The sequence below is a fragment of the Boleophthalmus pectinirostris genome, unplaced genomic scaffold (genome assembly GCF_026225935.1).
Source record: "Boleophthalmus pectinirostris isolate CB_2022bp ecotype Guang Dong unplaced genomic scaffold, ASM2622593v1 HiC_scaffold_7, whole genome shotgun sequence".
NCBI classification, from domain to species: domain Eukaryota; kingdom Metazoa; phylum Chordata; class Actinopteri; order Gobiiformes; family Gobiidae; genus Boleophthalmus; species Boleophthalmus pectinirostris.
The window spans coordinates 18,153,224-18,169,223 of record NW_026571473.1 but is presented as its reverse complement, the minus strand read 5'-3'; the positions used below and the strand labels follow the sequence as shown (position 1 = coordinate 18,169,223).

General features: G+C 41.5%; 1 protein-coding gene across 1 annotated transcript in view; it reads right to left on the bottom strand.

Moving 5' to 3' along the window:
• Positions 1-16,000, bottom strand: part of agbl4 (AGBL carboxypeptidase 4) — a 212,131-nt gene that overhangs the window by 99,534 nt on the left and 96,597 nt on the right. Inside the window, exon 5 of the mRNA XM_020924661.2 lies at positions 5,659-5,875. Coding sequence (XP_020780320.2) covers positions 5,659-5,875 — 217 coding nt within the window. The remainder of the gene's footprint in view (positions 1-5,658; positions 5,876-16,000) is intronic.

Below are 16,000 nucleotides of genomic sequence, written 5' to 3'. Positions count from 1 at the left end.
GGGAGAATCTGTCAGAGCAGCTCAGAAAGACAAGAGACCAGAAGAAGAGGAGCAAAGACATGAACTGAACGCACTGGGAGCAGTACGACTAAAGCCTCCCCTGTGATGGCACGGCTCAGGGAACTGTTTGCACTGTGAAATTTGACTTTTAGGAATACAGTGTTGATGCTCGGGCTATCCTCAACTAAATACATTATTGGCCGACTAATGGCATGCCCAGAGTATCGGTTTATGGACTAAAAAGCAGAGCAGCATAGGGCTGGCAAAAGGTGGGAGTGGCCAGTAAACATCCTCTTCATAAATGAAAAGGCAGCTTAAACTGTCTAGTAAGTCCCAACACTTTAAATAACAGCTTTCTCCTCTCAGCTATGGCCCATATAAATCCTTAAAGTTGATTAATAAAAAATTGCTGACTATTGGTCATCAAGCAGTAATTGAATAAACAACTAAAATGTCTATTATTATATTTTCAGTATAATATTAAGGTAACACAGCAAAAAGGAAACAAACAGGTAAACTCCACAACCTGACTAATCACACCCACAACTCAACGCTGAGTCAAATTACTAACAGTCACAGCTCAGTCTCAGTTAAAAAAATATAAAATTAGTAATTTAAGTGAGGTGGGCATCATAGATAATATAAACAAAAGGTTATGCTATTGTCCATGTTCTCCAACTTAACCTGATCCAGAACAGGTGAACTTAAAATACCGTTGGTTTAAACTCATCAAAATGAACTAGCTTTAAGACCACAAAAACCCAGAACCCTGAAGTTAAATCAAACAAAACCTGTCTCCTCATTCCCCACTATGAATGATAGATGAGATGTTAGCTGACAATCACCAAAAAACAGCTTGTTCGTCCCTCCCCACTTTCCCTTGCAGATCTGAGAGTTTCCTGAACAGGTGAAATCCACTCTGGCTCTAAAGTCTCAATCGGCCGTGGAAAATGAGTGCAGAGAATTGAGAAGCTGATGTGGAAATCATATTCAAATCCTTTTGGTCTGCCCTTTTCATTCACCATAGAACTATTCCATCTCCCCTTCTATCTCTTCTATCTCTGTCCCTCCAAGTCTACAGTTTTCCTCCCCAGTCAATTAAAAAGACTTCTGCAGTGCAACCCAGCCCAAGTCAGAAAATCCTTTTAGGTAAGATACTGAAAAATGTTCGTCAATAATTGTGGCAGCTCTCATTATGACAAAGAAGAAAGACGTTGACCTTTTTTACAGTATCTGAACCTACCAGAGCGAGCTGTACAATGGAGATTCGGAATACATTACAGAAAACAAATTAGTCAGCATGATAGAAGAATGCCACTGCAAATAACCCTTGCTCTTATTTCCATCCCAGTGAGATTATTATAGCTGACAGAAGGTTAACGCTATTGTCCTATGCATAACACACCAAAACAGCAGCTATACGTTGTCTTTAAAGGTGCACTGTGTAACTTTTCTGGTGGAGGGTCCTCCATCTGCTTGTCTCAATAGAGATGTTATAGCTTTGCCTGGAATATTCTACAGTACTGCATCAAACAGATGTTGCATTTATTCAATTATAGGAGTTTTAATTTCACAAAACTACCACGAAAACATGCATTATTACTGTGAGTGGGCCCACTTCTCCACAGATTTGACTCATAATTTGGCCTAGTGATGTGGCTGCTTGTTTCCATGGATATCGTTAACTTAAATGCCATACTGCAGAACATTCCAGAAAATAACAATAACATCTAGATGGAGTCCACTGGATAACGGACCCTCTACCAGAAAGCTTTCCTCATCCCTTCTTCTATGTGATGGGGAGATGGTACCAGTGTGAATGCCAGTGAAGCAGACACTGAGGGAGATATGAGCGGGCGGGGCTGGGCTGTCTGCCACGAGGCCCAGAGAACATAAAGAGAAAAATATGACCATAAAGGCTGTGTATGACTATGCATACTAATACTGAGACTACGTGAGTCAAGACGTGTCAGGCCCCCTTTCGCTGTACCCAGTGTCACGCAGGAAATAGCTTGGCATTTGAATTAGGATGAAATAGGCTGTTAAGGGAGTGATATGTTAAGACTGTAGGTTTTGTGCTGTAGATGGATAAAAAACAGAGAGGGAAGGAACTTATCTTAATATAGCCTCATTAGTAGCTTTTATTATGCATATCAGGTGCATGCTGTTAAGGTGCGAAAATAGACTGTTAAATAGGCTTCTCAACTTGTAATGAAAACGAAATTTAGTCTGTAAATGTTATTTTTACAATGTGGAGAGCAGAAATGGATAGAAAGTTAAGAATATATAGTGAATACTGGGAATTGCAATACAGATAATGTCCTTGACAGTGTCCTTAGCTAAGTTAAAGGGACAAAGTGTAACTTTTCTGTTCACCTACTTGTCTCCATGGATATGTTATTGTGTTGTCTGGAATATTCCACAGTATGACACTAAAGTTCTAACTTTTATTCAAATATAGATGTTTTTAATAGCACATGATGTTTTTAATAACATTCATCATGCATTCTTACTGCGAGCAGGATCACTTCTCCACAGATCTGACCTGTAACTTAGCATGGTGGCGTTGCCAACTTGTCTCTATAAAAGTAGAAAGATTTAATTTCCATGTGTGTGTAACGTTACAGCCAAAGTAATAACATATCCACCGAAACAAGTGTGTGTGAGTAGCCAGGCTGGTGCCACCTAGTGCTTCCACTCAATTTCATTTTTCTCCAGCGACCAGGTCAAGAATTGGAATACATCAGATGGTTTATAAGAACCCTGGAAGTTGTAGACCGTGCACCGGCCAATCAGCAAAGAGCTATGAAGCCATGACGTCAAACTCAAGTGCCTGTCTGGGTCCTTTTGTGGCACAGCACAACAGTAAACAAAGCCGTCGAGATGGATGTAGACAAAGCCATACATTCTGTGTTGGCAACGATTCCTGAACTTGAGGATTTAAAGCTGGAACAAAGAGAATGTCTGGTGAATTTTATCAAGGGAAAAACATTACTGCCCCTCTCCCTATGGGATCTGGCCCATTACATACGTCACAACGAAAAGCAGCGATTGGTTAAATTAAAAAGTACCCGCCTACTGTCGAGCGACAGTCAGACGGTTTCCATGAAGTGAAGCTGGCTGATGAATCAGACTAGTGTGTGAGACCCTGCATCTGCAACTTTAAAACTCAAGGGAAAGCTAAACATGAGTTTTTAGGGCAAACTCCATGTTGTTTGAAGAGCTCATGCCTCCTCCTTAGGACATCAGGAAAGGAGGCTAGAATTAGCACTGTGCCTAGCATTTATTGATCTGAAACCCAGGTAGCAAGTAGTAAGTAAAAAATTGATTCTAATATAAACTTTAAATGGAATGTGGACAGCTGCTGTAACCTGACCATACCTGTTCAGAAAAGCTATATTTTACACACACTGAAGGACAAATCATAGATCCATTTTATTAAGGTTACCCTAAAATGCATTAAAAGTTACGACTTCAGCAGTTCAGTTTTATATCTTCATATCCATTTATGGCACATTTCTAAATACTCTTTCACCGGTATCATTACCCCTGAGTGTGTCACGCTTTCTTCATTTCAGACTTGTGTATTTTATCATCAGTTGCTTCTCATAAATAGCGGTACTTTCATGGTGCGCTGCGTGCTGCATGCTTTCCCTGACGGATGTTGGAGGACAGAAGAAAAAGTCGTAATCTCTCAAGCATTTCTAATGAGTTTTTCTCCTACAATTATTTGATAAGAGCAGACAGGACTGGAGGCAGCGTGCATGATACACTAGCTCCTACTGGTGAGGTGAGAGCTGTGCCGATTACACGCGCTGCATTCACACCCACACAGCCGCCAGCTTACAGTCCGTCATCTCAGGGTGCTGCACCTCTAATAGGAACACGAGAGGCTAAAGTCATCACCACAGGCACACCTAACACACCCATGTAGGACCAGTGAAACCCAACACAAACCTATGCACTGGAGTAAATTCAATCATTTGGACAATACAGCACTCACTTTCTCAAAGTCAACTTGAACCTACACATGTGCAAATTTTTTATATAAATAGTAATAGAAAATGGCACAACACAAATCAATTCAAACATGGGCATAGGTAGACAGGTATCAGAGATACCATTTGTAGTAGAGCCCGACCGATATATCGGTTGGCCGATATTATCGGCCGATATGGACAACTTTAGGCATATCGGCTATCGGCCGATATGCTTGCTGATAGGGGCCGATATTTCACGTGGGCATGTTATACCTCGTTATAAAGCTTAGACTCTCTACATTCTGTTTCTTTTAATCCAATTTACAGACAGATAAATGTCCTAATATGTGGCTCCACATCAGTATTTATCTAGGGAGTCATTTGTCTGTGTGTGTCCGTACTGTCCCTGAACACACCACAGAGTCGCGTCACTCACGTGTTTGTTTACACCTGCAGACACGGATCCAAACACTGAGATTATATTCTTTTTACGGACAATCGGTTTGAGTCTGGATTAAAAGGACATTTATTAGTGCAGATTTGTGATGTGAGGAGGAGCCTGTATGAGCGGTGAGTGTTGGAAATATGTCGACTCTGAAGCTAGTTTTTGTCATTTGTTATGGGTTAGCTGCTGTAGCTCCCGCACATAAACAGACTGTTTTCTATTAGTCTGTTCTAAAGTGACTATATTGGCCGTATATTTGCTACTGGACCTGCACTGATATGTAAATGAGCTGTGAACAGACGTGTGAATTATGACATTTGCGCATATAATTAATTACCGCGGCGCGCACGTATTTACGGCTAAAGGCTAATAGCGCTACTTTCTTTACTACTATGACTCTTAGAATCGGCTCTTTGAAGGGAACGACGGGAGCCTGATCCTTATTGGGAGCCGTGTTTTCTCTTTCTCTCACTTTTTTTCTCTTCACGCCGCGTGCAGACTCGTGGTAGTTTGACAGCGGCAGCGGCCCTAAAAACGAAACTTTGAGAAATTTGCGTGTACGTAGGATAAAAAAAAAAAAAAAAAAAAAAAAAACGAGCATATTTGACTGTAGTTTATCATAAAATAAATAAGTCCCGGTTTAGTCCTTTTTCAGTCCTGGTTTAGACCTGGTTCAGTCCTGAGTCAGTCCTGCTTTAGACGTGCTTTAGTCCTGCTTGCAACAAAACAATCTGAAGAGCCACTTGGGAGCCAAAAGAACCAGCAGCTTTTAGTGAGCCGAGCCAAAAGAGCCGGTTCTCTAAAAAGAACTGGAATACCCATCACTAGTGTCTAGAATGTGATGCAAAAATGCCATTAAGCCAACCTACTGTCTGTAAATATGATGTAAAGAGGCAGAATAACAATAAATGTTGCCTAAATAAACCCAATTTAAAATCCACCAGAGCCAAACCTAAGTTTTTTTAAACAATTCAACATTTACAGTGAATTTTTACATCACTAAATATCGGTGATTATATCGGCTATCGGCAGCTCCAACTCCCATTATATCGGTTTCATATCGGCCACAGCAAAATCCATATCGGTCGGGCTCTAATTTGGAGCTTGGACTTCTTAACCTTTTGTGTGTGTTTATTTATTTAGGTGTTCAATTATTAAATTACTATGAATAATTAACACTGTGTGGTCCATGAGATCTAATAGATGAACCTTGACCTTGGGCACTTCACTTACCACGCTGAGGCCAAGTTGCTCCCTCTTCAGGTAGGACAGGTTCCTGCGCTCCAGGCTGCCGAGGTAGTGCTGCAGTCTGGAGTAGGTGTAGGGATAGCAGTAGGCAAACTGGTACACATCATCCTCACGGTCAAAACAGAAGGCAAAGGACATTACGTAGTTGCGACGATGATCAGGACAGCGGTAGTAATACACGTTTTTAGGAGGGAGCCTCTGCCTGCAACAACAGAGAAGAGCTATATAATCACCATAGGTTAGCTTTAAGGACCATTTTATTGTTCTCAAGATCTCCAGATCTTAAGCTTGGCTTGGTCAACTAGCTGAAGGATCAATGGTGCATGTATAGGAACCATGAATAATAAGCAGACCAACAAACAGTATGGAGATAAAAAATGTTCATGTGACTTTGTGTTTGCGGCATTTAAATGTTTTTTATTTTCCTACCACTTCCCCTGGTTTCCTGTCTCCTTCCAAATCTTCCTTGTCTTGTCTTATGTCAGTCACCACATTGGCCCTGACAGTTAGCGCTGAGGAGACCAGGCTCTGGGAACAAGAGCGTCGCCATGGCATCTTTGGCGTGTGCACATAGAGCCGGATAAAAGGAGGCAGCCGATGATGAGTGATTGGTGTGTTTGAGGCGCTGGGAGTCAGGAGAAAGGTGGAATAAGGAGATAAGACGGAGATGAGAAAGCACAGCAATGGCAGATCTGGACCTGATAGGGGTATATGGGAAGGTGTGCGCACTCTGCGGGCAACTGTCGCGTGCAGGCAAGGCCGGCTGGTGAGCTCACATCCCTCGCACAAGATCAGATGAAGATTTTATCGGAGCTCTGATAGGAATGGGACTAGATAATCAACAAACAGGGGAGACTGCTCTGCTGTTAGCCTGACAGAGTGAACCTCTCCTTCTGAGTCACCCTAGAAACACATAGGACTTTTATGTGTTTGCTCAGCCTCCTAATGCACCATCTCCAGCTATGGCCCTGCATCTGAATTCATTGCCTACGCACACTAAACTCTCGGAACAGACAGACAGCAAGGAAAAAAAATGCTAAAACAAAAAAGGAATAGGGAGAGTCTGAAGTGATCATTCTTTGGGAGAAGAAGGCGAGTATATATGCATGTGGAGATAAACTGTGAATACTAATGTAGTCAGCGGCTAGCACCACCACGCCCTGTCAGTCCAGTGAAGCTCGAGCTAACCCTTCATCCTCCAGCCTTTCCCAAGAAAAAGCATTCAGATCAAAGTGGTTATTTCTGTGAGAGAATGTTCATATTACCAAGACCAGGAGAAGTGCTTAGTGTGATTCAAAATGACCGACAAAGGACACAGTAGATTTCCAATGACAGTAGGACATAAAGCCACCCACACACTGGTGCAGTGCTGGTGCCAGGCCTCTGAGGTGTGGGTTAATTAAAATAAGATGACACCTCACCTTTTTACATATCTCTCCACTTGGCTCTGCCCATCTACTCAATCCCAGGCCTCCCCTTTCCTCCCTCTCCTTCTGTGTTCTGGTGCTGCATGACCTTGCCGCAAACTGAAAAAGTCCTGGCTATTGATTTTAATTACTGCCTGCTTGTCCCATCACAGCATTATGGTTATAGGCCAGAAAAATAGCTTCATATGAAAGGAGAAGTTGAGAGGCTCTACCTGGAGTTAGGAAGCACAGTCAGGCGCACAAGAATTAAAATTCACCATACCCCCAGCACATGCAAAATAATGCACATATTCCCATTGGTTTTTATCAGAGAGCTGTGGCTGCTCCAGCTCGGCAGCTGGCAATTTGTTTTATCTAAATAGTAGCTCCCAATGCCTCTCTCCCCTGCCCATCTCCTGACGTGGTACAGTGCTGTCATTCCCAAACAGAATTATCACCGCGTGGGACTGAAGGAAAAAAAATGCTGAAGCTTTCCCCACATGATAACGTGCTCACACATGGTTTTACAATTCAGTGATTACAGAAACACAGACAGGGCAATATGCAAAGAGTCCGAGACTGGAAAAGAACAGCAAGCAGTGTGCCAGAAGCATCAAGGTCACTGCGTTTGACACTGAGCACTGGGACAAGTCAACTTTTAAAGCTCTCTCTGTGGCTTAGAAAAGAGAGAGAAATCAGGGGCAAGTCAAGACCGCACCGACAAACAGACAAAGAGCCAGGTAAAAGCACAAAAGGGAGGCAGCTCAGTAGCAGTAGCAGCCTTTAGCGAGGTGTCACTGCACTGTTTCTACTTCTGAACCATTGGTCGCTACAAACTGGCGCTCTGATTCTGATGGCGCCGGCATCTCTGTGTAGTCCAGAGATGAAGGCTTGTAAATTGGTAGCTTTCATACAGACGACATCTTGTCTATATTTTTAAATCAATCAAGCGTAGAGGACACGCCAATCACGTCTGCTCCCTCACACATAGACACGAGAGCACGTACGCTGGGAGGCCCACTGCTCAAGCACACGGCACCACTCACCCAGCCCTTTACTTTGTGTTGTTGTTCCTCTCAGCTTGTCAAACGCGCATGCTGCAGACTGTTACGAAGGTTAAATGTCTTCCAATATGCTCACACAGCTGTCAGCCAACACAGCGCCTCATTTAAGGTAAATATTCAGCACGCTAGGCAAACATTTCACAGAGAGAGGCGTACTTCTGCTCTTTCAATGTTACGACACCCATAATAGATACAGTATTTCTCAGCAATCCAAAATGATCTTATATAGGCCCATTGTTCTAATATGATCCTATTTTGCAAATAGAAAGCATTTGACTAAAGCTTGTCAGGCGTGTGGGTATATTGAGGTGCGAGGAAATCACCTAATGTGTTATGCTATATATATTCTACTGCTTCCATTAATCTTTTTGGATGTAAATCAAGAGGCAACAAAAGCTTTTGGGGGACACTGTTACTAGGCAACCTGTTTGACGTTTATCACTTTGTTGGTCCGCTGTATACTGTAAAAAGTTATAGAATATTTAAAATGTTTGAATTTAGTGTATGCAGGGAACCAGAGGTACAACTTGAAATGAAAAGTAACTGTTATTACTTACGTTATACCTTATAAGTAAAATTACAGCAGAAAATATTGATGAACTGTGTATGGACACCTGATAATATCTGATTAAAAGAATGTTAGGTCAAGTGTTAGCATTTCTAACCAATGCAGACAGGAGACTCTAAAACAAACAAAAAACAATATGTGTATGTAAGAGTGTGTGGTGTGTGTATGTATATGTGTAATAATGTTGTATGTATTGTTCTGTGTGCATGGTATTTGTGTGTGTGTATGTGTATGTATATATATATATATATATATATATATATATATATATATATATATATATATATATATATATATATATATATATATATATATAGTTGTCTATGGCCTGCTTTTTTAAGTAAGAGTAAGATGTTTACAGCTGGCTGTAGTACTTGAAATATGGACTTTGTTGTGTGTGGAGAGACGTGGGCTGGACTCCTGTGGAGACACGATGCCGTTAGCAGCCTTTGACAGTCAGAAGCAGCTCTGTGATGAGGCTGATACATGACACACCAGGACACTTACACATTAGAACACAACCAGGAGGAACCAATCCATCAGACAAAGCCTCGCTACCTCCTACTGCAAAACTCTCCACTGTGTTCATCCACTATTCAACAAAAGTGATTCTGCACAAGATTAAACATGGTCAGGTGCTCTCATAACACCCTTTATACGAGTTCACACTGCAACCAACATAAAAAGTTATTCCCACAAAGCTTAAAATGTGCACATAAATCTTGAAGAAATCTGAATAAAAGGTTTGCTGTTTACAAGTGTAGCCCATGTCCAGGAGTGTGCATTTTATCACTCAGCATCTGTCCAGCTGTTTGTTTTTCCACAAAAATAAATAAATAAATAAGTAAATGCAATCGCAAATTATTCTGTGCTTCAATAAATTCACTGCTTAAAATCTAAAGTGGATGTTTCTTGCTATATCCAGCAAGATATTAAACCATTATCACCTTTAAGCACGAAATGGAGCAGCGTTTTTCTTATATGCAAATGTTATCCTCTAAATGCTGCTGCTGTGTGTGCAGTAGTGGTGACTGTATCTGGAAGTCCTAATCTGTTCTTTTGTGGATCTGATAAAATGGAGGCAGATGTACAAGCCTCATACATTCTCATGAAGGCCTTTTATCAGACAAGAGATGCCACCAATGGAAAGAGGGAGTACGCTTTTAGAATTTCACTTTAAAATATATTCTTGAATTCCCCTTGAGTCCTCTTTATAAAATAAGATTAAAATAACACTATGCAAATGCCATTCCAAATAGTATGCATTATTATAACAAATACAAAAACAAACAATTCAAACAGAAACTGTTGTAAGTTATCATAGTTACTTTCTTCAGTATCTTAGACAATAAAGGTTAAAAGTTATTTATTATGCTGGTGACTCAAGTAAAATCTAGGATTTACATCATGTTCAGATCCAAACAAAAGCTAGCAAACACTGACCTTTTGAGAAAAATTCATAAAACTCAAACTATAACTTTTGAGTTATAAAATCAGAAGGACAAACCAATAAACAAACGCTGGCAAAAATGAAATCTTGGCCAAGGTAACACTACAACCTCTGTAGAGGTAGCACCAGGGTTTTTCAGGTTTACAGCCAAAAAAGAAAATAACTATTTAAAAGAGCCATATGCAAAAGCAATACAATTTGATTGTTTTTTTTTTACTACTTTCTACTGTTTCCTTCATTATTAGCTTACTCACTCTTGCATTTTCCATAAATATGTTCAGTCCACCAACTTCGGCTTTGAACTTTTTTATATGGCCACTCTGAGCCATGCTCAAATGTTGCATAGTAGTACAAATGTTCAAAAAATAAAAGTCAATGACACTAAATCACTATTACTATGGCTGTTAAGCAGTTTTGGATCAGTTGTGATGTTTACAATGAATAAAATGTCAAATCATGACCTGTATATGATGATCCGTATCATTAAATCCCCAAAATATAATACGTGGTGTGTAAGGTTGTTTCAGGTGAAGATAAACTACATCAGATCATTTATCAGTTTCATGTCTTTTGGGAGGTCAGGCCAATTAACAAGGAGAAGCTGATCAGTGAACTCTTGGCTTGTTGGCGCCACATGTCCCCACAGACCCAGAGGACAGGTGCACATTCAACTGGGATAATGGGCATCATAGGAAACACACAGAAGCTCCTAAAACACTCTCCACATAGACAGTGAGTGAGCAAATGAAATGATGATGTCAGCTCTGAGGCCCTGCTCTGAGATAGTTGTGATACTAGGCCTCTATGTGCCAGTTGTATGATGCAGCATTTCCCAGAGTGCAACAGTATACTCCCATCACAGTACAGAGCAGTGCATTAAAAGTGTGCTTAATTGACAGACTGGCGCCAGACTGCTTGTAATCATCTGCACCAAGACAATAAGAACATAAAAGACTCAAATATCCACCATATCAGATATATATTGTTTGTGACAGGGGAGAGGATAAGTCATGAGCAGGACATAACTCTATTTATAGGATAGGTCCATTAATGACGACCACTGTCTGTCTTTGTTGAGATCTAATTGACTTGTAGCCTTGGTTGAATCATCTCTCTGTTATACTGATATGAAACATGGCTCTATATGATGCAGCATGGTGTGACTACTGTGACGGTGTGTTCATACTGATTTCATCCTTTCAGTGCATAAAATGTCTGAAAAGGCAAGGTCATAGCTACATACATGTCTGACTAAAGTAATGTATGAGTCAACAGTGTGATCTCACTCTGTTTGACCGCAGCTTTTTACAGAAGAGATGTGAGATTTAGCATTGAGAGTGAGTGTGGAGTAAGGTCAACTGCACCAGATGAGATCATTGTCTGTAAATGTACTCAAGGGAAGGCAACATGGCGGACATGACACATTGTGAAATCACTGTTTTATCCAATTCCACACAGAGATGACCTCATCTTTATTCCACACAGCATGACAGTAAAGCATTTGAATTGAATGATTTGAATTGCATGTAACTGTACTGTAACAGCTTCATCTTGGAGTGAACATACAATATATATAAAACAGAGTGGACCTAGTGCATGTAGGAGTCAAAGAATAGTGTTTAGACTCTGAGCACTACAACTAAACTGAACCTTTTTTCACACTAGCTACAATAGAAGAAGTTTTCAGATGAATGCGAGGTCACCCTGAGGTCAGGTTGGGGCTTGCGTGCTGAGCTGAGTTGTCCTGCTGGAATTGTGTGCTCCCTTGTGTATCTCATGCCCCTCTCCACCTCTTTATCCCCTGCGGGGCTTGGTGGCCTTGGTGTGGAGATGCCAGCCTGTCTGCTTGCATTTCCCTTGGCACAGAGGTGGCAGCTGGGGGCCTGGCTGCCCTGTCTGCCTCATAGTCCTGGCTGTATCACACACATGCACAGTGTCTCCATTCACAGCTTGCAGCCAGACTGGTGTCAGCGGTGCGCGGGTGCCAGGGGTAGCATGCTTCACAGGAGGGAGCGGTGCAAGCCGGGAGGGGAGGGGAGCGGGCTCTCAGACAGCCAGATGCTGCCAATTAACTTGTGCGGCCGCCACAGGGCTGTAGGGAGCGAGTCTGGCACCTGTGCCTCCAGCCCCTCCCAAAACTCACACATGTTCAGCACACACAGGCTCTTATGGAGGATGACAGGCGACCGGTCAGAGAGAGGGAGGAGCCCCCGAAGCCCAGACCTCCCAGAACTGCTGCTGACCTTTCTTAAATAAAGGGCACTTTTCACAAAAAACAGCAACAGGTTGGCAGCATAAGATGACTGTGTGTGGATGTGTTTTCCAGGCCAGTCTGTGTCACTGATTATCCTAGACACAAGAAATTACTGGCTATTACAGAGAAGAGCCGCTGACAACTGCAGCCAAGGCCACATATCCTTAAAGGCTTACAACAGCGACAAACAACAGCCAACATCCGCTGGTCACAAATAATGTGTTTTTAAAGCAGATTTTTGTTTGGAAGAAAGAGTCTGCATTTGACCCATCCTTCAATGCACAAGAATGCAACGCAGCAGTCTTTGAACCAGGACCAGACGTACCTTGTCCTAAAACTGTAAAGAAATCTTTTGAAGACTTTCTGTTTTTCTCAATCATTGTGTATCTTCCATTAAGATGGTGGGCAGGTGTGATGGTGTGTACACATATGACAATAGCTTTAGTTCTTGAATACTGAACACAAGCTCAGTACTTAACACCTGTTTTTGCTGAAGTCTCTTTGGCTTAGGTGACCTGAAACAGTCCAGCACAAAATAATTTTTCTTCCACACAGTTCATTTTAAAAGAATCAATATTTGATACAGCCTCTCACAAACAAATAGCCTCGTCGAGTGACACAAAGTGAAAAGGAAACTAAAGCTCCTTTGGCTTTCGGGAAGAGGATGGATGTGTAGCCTTGTGCCAGATATTTGTCAATATGAAGCTCACACTCTGACACAAGACAAATATTCCTCACTGAAAAGATTTCTGCAAGCTCATGAAAAGAATGAATCTCTCCCCAATTGCAACTTAATGTTATTCTCCAAATCAGTGCTTGGTTTGGTCACACTTTACTAGTTGTTGTCGTACTTTGTGTCAACAAATTACAGGCACAGCTCGTCCACAATGACACCCAGGCTCATTGGGGATCCTGTCCATCAGAAACAGCCGCTCCAACACTGCTCTGACTGACAGATGACTTGTCACAGAAGTAAATGGCAGAATATTTTAGTGCAGATTGAACGAACAGAGACAGAGAGAGAGAGAGAGAGAGAGAGAGAGAGAGAGAGAGAGAGAGAGAGAGAGAGAGAGAGAGAGAGAGAGAGAGAGAGAGAGAGAGTGGTACTGGTCCATTACACCAGAAAGTTAAATCATTCAATCCGCTAGAGATCACAAGACGCCATTCACATTTACACACATGTTTTAGCTGGGCCTCACAAACAAATAGATGATCAAAATCTAGAAGAAAGCTTCAAGGCTGGATCGATGCTGGGGCTCTGCTGATTGGCCTTAATTGATGAAAGGGAGTTATGGGAACAAAGGAAGTTTATGACCTTTTGGTTGTCTGGATACACAGAGAGCTAATAAGACATATTCACATTGTATCATACCAATGAAATGGTCTAAATGGATCAAAAGCTGCTTCTCATAGGAGCCATATGCAAATGGTTCACAGGGGGAGAAAAACAAACCCAACACATAATTGACTAGCCTTGCCATGTTTTTGTCAGTGAATGGCAATTTTCACTCTCCTGTCGAGTGCATGCTGATTATTCTATCAGACAAACAGAGGAGCGCGCCATGAAAAGATTGGCAGCGCCTCACATGCCGCTGCCGAGAAATGGCCTGTCCGTCTGTCTTTTTGTTTTCCACATTTTCTTCTCTTCCTTCATCTGTGGCTGCGTGTTGGAGTCAAATACCACTTGTCAGGAGAGTGTTTGGACTGACATGAGATAAGAATGGAGCAGTCGAGTAATGCCTCAATGCTACTGGTGATGGGAAATATACAGGGCCAGGAAATATCTAATGAAAGGCCAGGGGCTGTATAGAATACAGCAACAGGAACGAACAGTCATCTGCTTCCAAACAAGCAGAAAGGACGATACATACAGTTGATTAAAAACTGATAAACAATAATATTGAAACCACGTCAATGACACAGAAGCAATAAAGCAAGATAATCTTAGTAAACCATTTTAAATAGAAAGTATAATTTAAAGGCATGAGTTTCAACAAATGAATAGCAGAATTAACCAATAATTAGCCACAGAAGTTATTTATTCAACCCTCCCAGCTCAAATATCATCATATTACAACTAAAATGATTGTATAGGAAATGTATACACAATAAATATTGAGCCCCAGAATACATTGTTCCAGCTTTAGCAATTATCATGACAGGTCTGGTAATTATATTACAGTACTAACATGTCCTTACTCACTTGTGTTTATTTTGGTATTACTGAGATCACCAAAGTATAACTACTGCATGTGCTGGGTATAGGAGAGTAGCAATAGCTGTTATCTCACAGAAAGAAGGTTTTGGAAATTTCTGTGTGGAGTGTCTTGGTGGGTTTTCTCCGGTTACTCTGCTTACCTCCCTCAGCCCAAAACACGTACAATAGGTCAAATCCTCCAGTCGGTACTGACCAAGCCTATCTTAAGATCTGGAGATGTGTTAGACTAGTCATGACAGGGTGCCCTAGGGAAAGCCTAATGTAATTGAAGGATGTGTCAAATGTCAGATGCAGAGGACAAATTTCCTGGCAAAATAAAGTGTACCTTGACCTCTATACTATAGACAGAGGAACATAGATTATACACAATTTTAGTCATGTACAAAGTACTTCTTATGCATGTTAAAAAAAAAAAAAATTTAAAAAAAGCCTCTTTTCATCTTGGATTTGTTTATCCAAGCAGAGCAAAGAGTTCAGCCTTAGCTTAAGAGTAGCCACTGGTAGAAGAAGAGCCTTGAACTGGTGCTCACTGTGAGGTGGTGCTTTTTGAAGAGACAGCACAAAGGCAGAGGCTGAATTGAAAGTCTTTGAGGATTAAATTTCCAAGAAATTGATTTGTGCTATAATCAGATGGCTGCCACCAGAAGCTGAAAGGGTTAATGTGAATCTACTGCTGCTCAACAATCCCTGTTGCATTTATTATATTTCTTCACTTGTAGTTTTGCTCAGTCGCTTCCACAGTGAAATGAACACACTCCCGAGCATGCACAAAGCGATTATTACCAAATGTACGTCCGCTTGCTCGTGCTGCTCCCACAGGGAAACTAGCTGTACCGCTCCTCCACTCTCATTTTTCATTGTCTGCTTATGATGCCCCATGTGTGCTCACTGACTTTCATTTAACCCATTGGAACACACTCACATGCATGGCTGATGCACCCCCTCCTTATTGAGTTCTTCTTACACACACACACAAAATCTCTCCTCTTCAGAGCACTATATTGCATTACAGTGGCCAAAAGCAAGGCGTGTCCCATAGGATACAGTGACTTTTACTGTCTGTGCTGGAGGAACGCCAAAGCTAAAATACTGCATTCTCACAGCTATAGAGCCCCATTTGCAAACCCAGCAGTAAACATTTACTACTTAGACATATACATCTATAAAATAAATGTTTGTGCAGTCCCAAAGATGCACAGTGACCCACAGCCCCCACACAACCATTAAAGATGCAGCCCAAGCACGACCACAGCAACACACACAGCCACAACAGACTACACAACAACACAGGTTCACCTCTTATCTAAAAAACATGAAGCCCTGACTCCTCCTGAACACTTTTAAGGTATCAGGCCTTTTATTAGTCA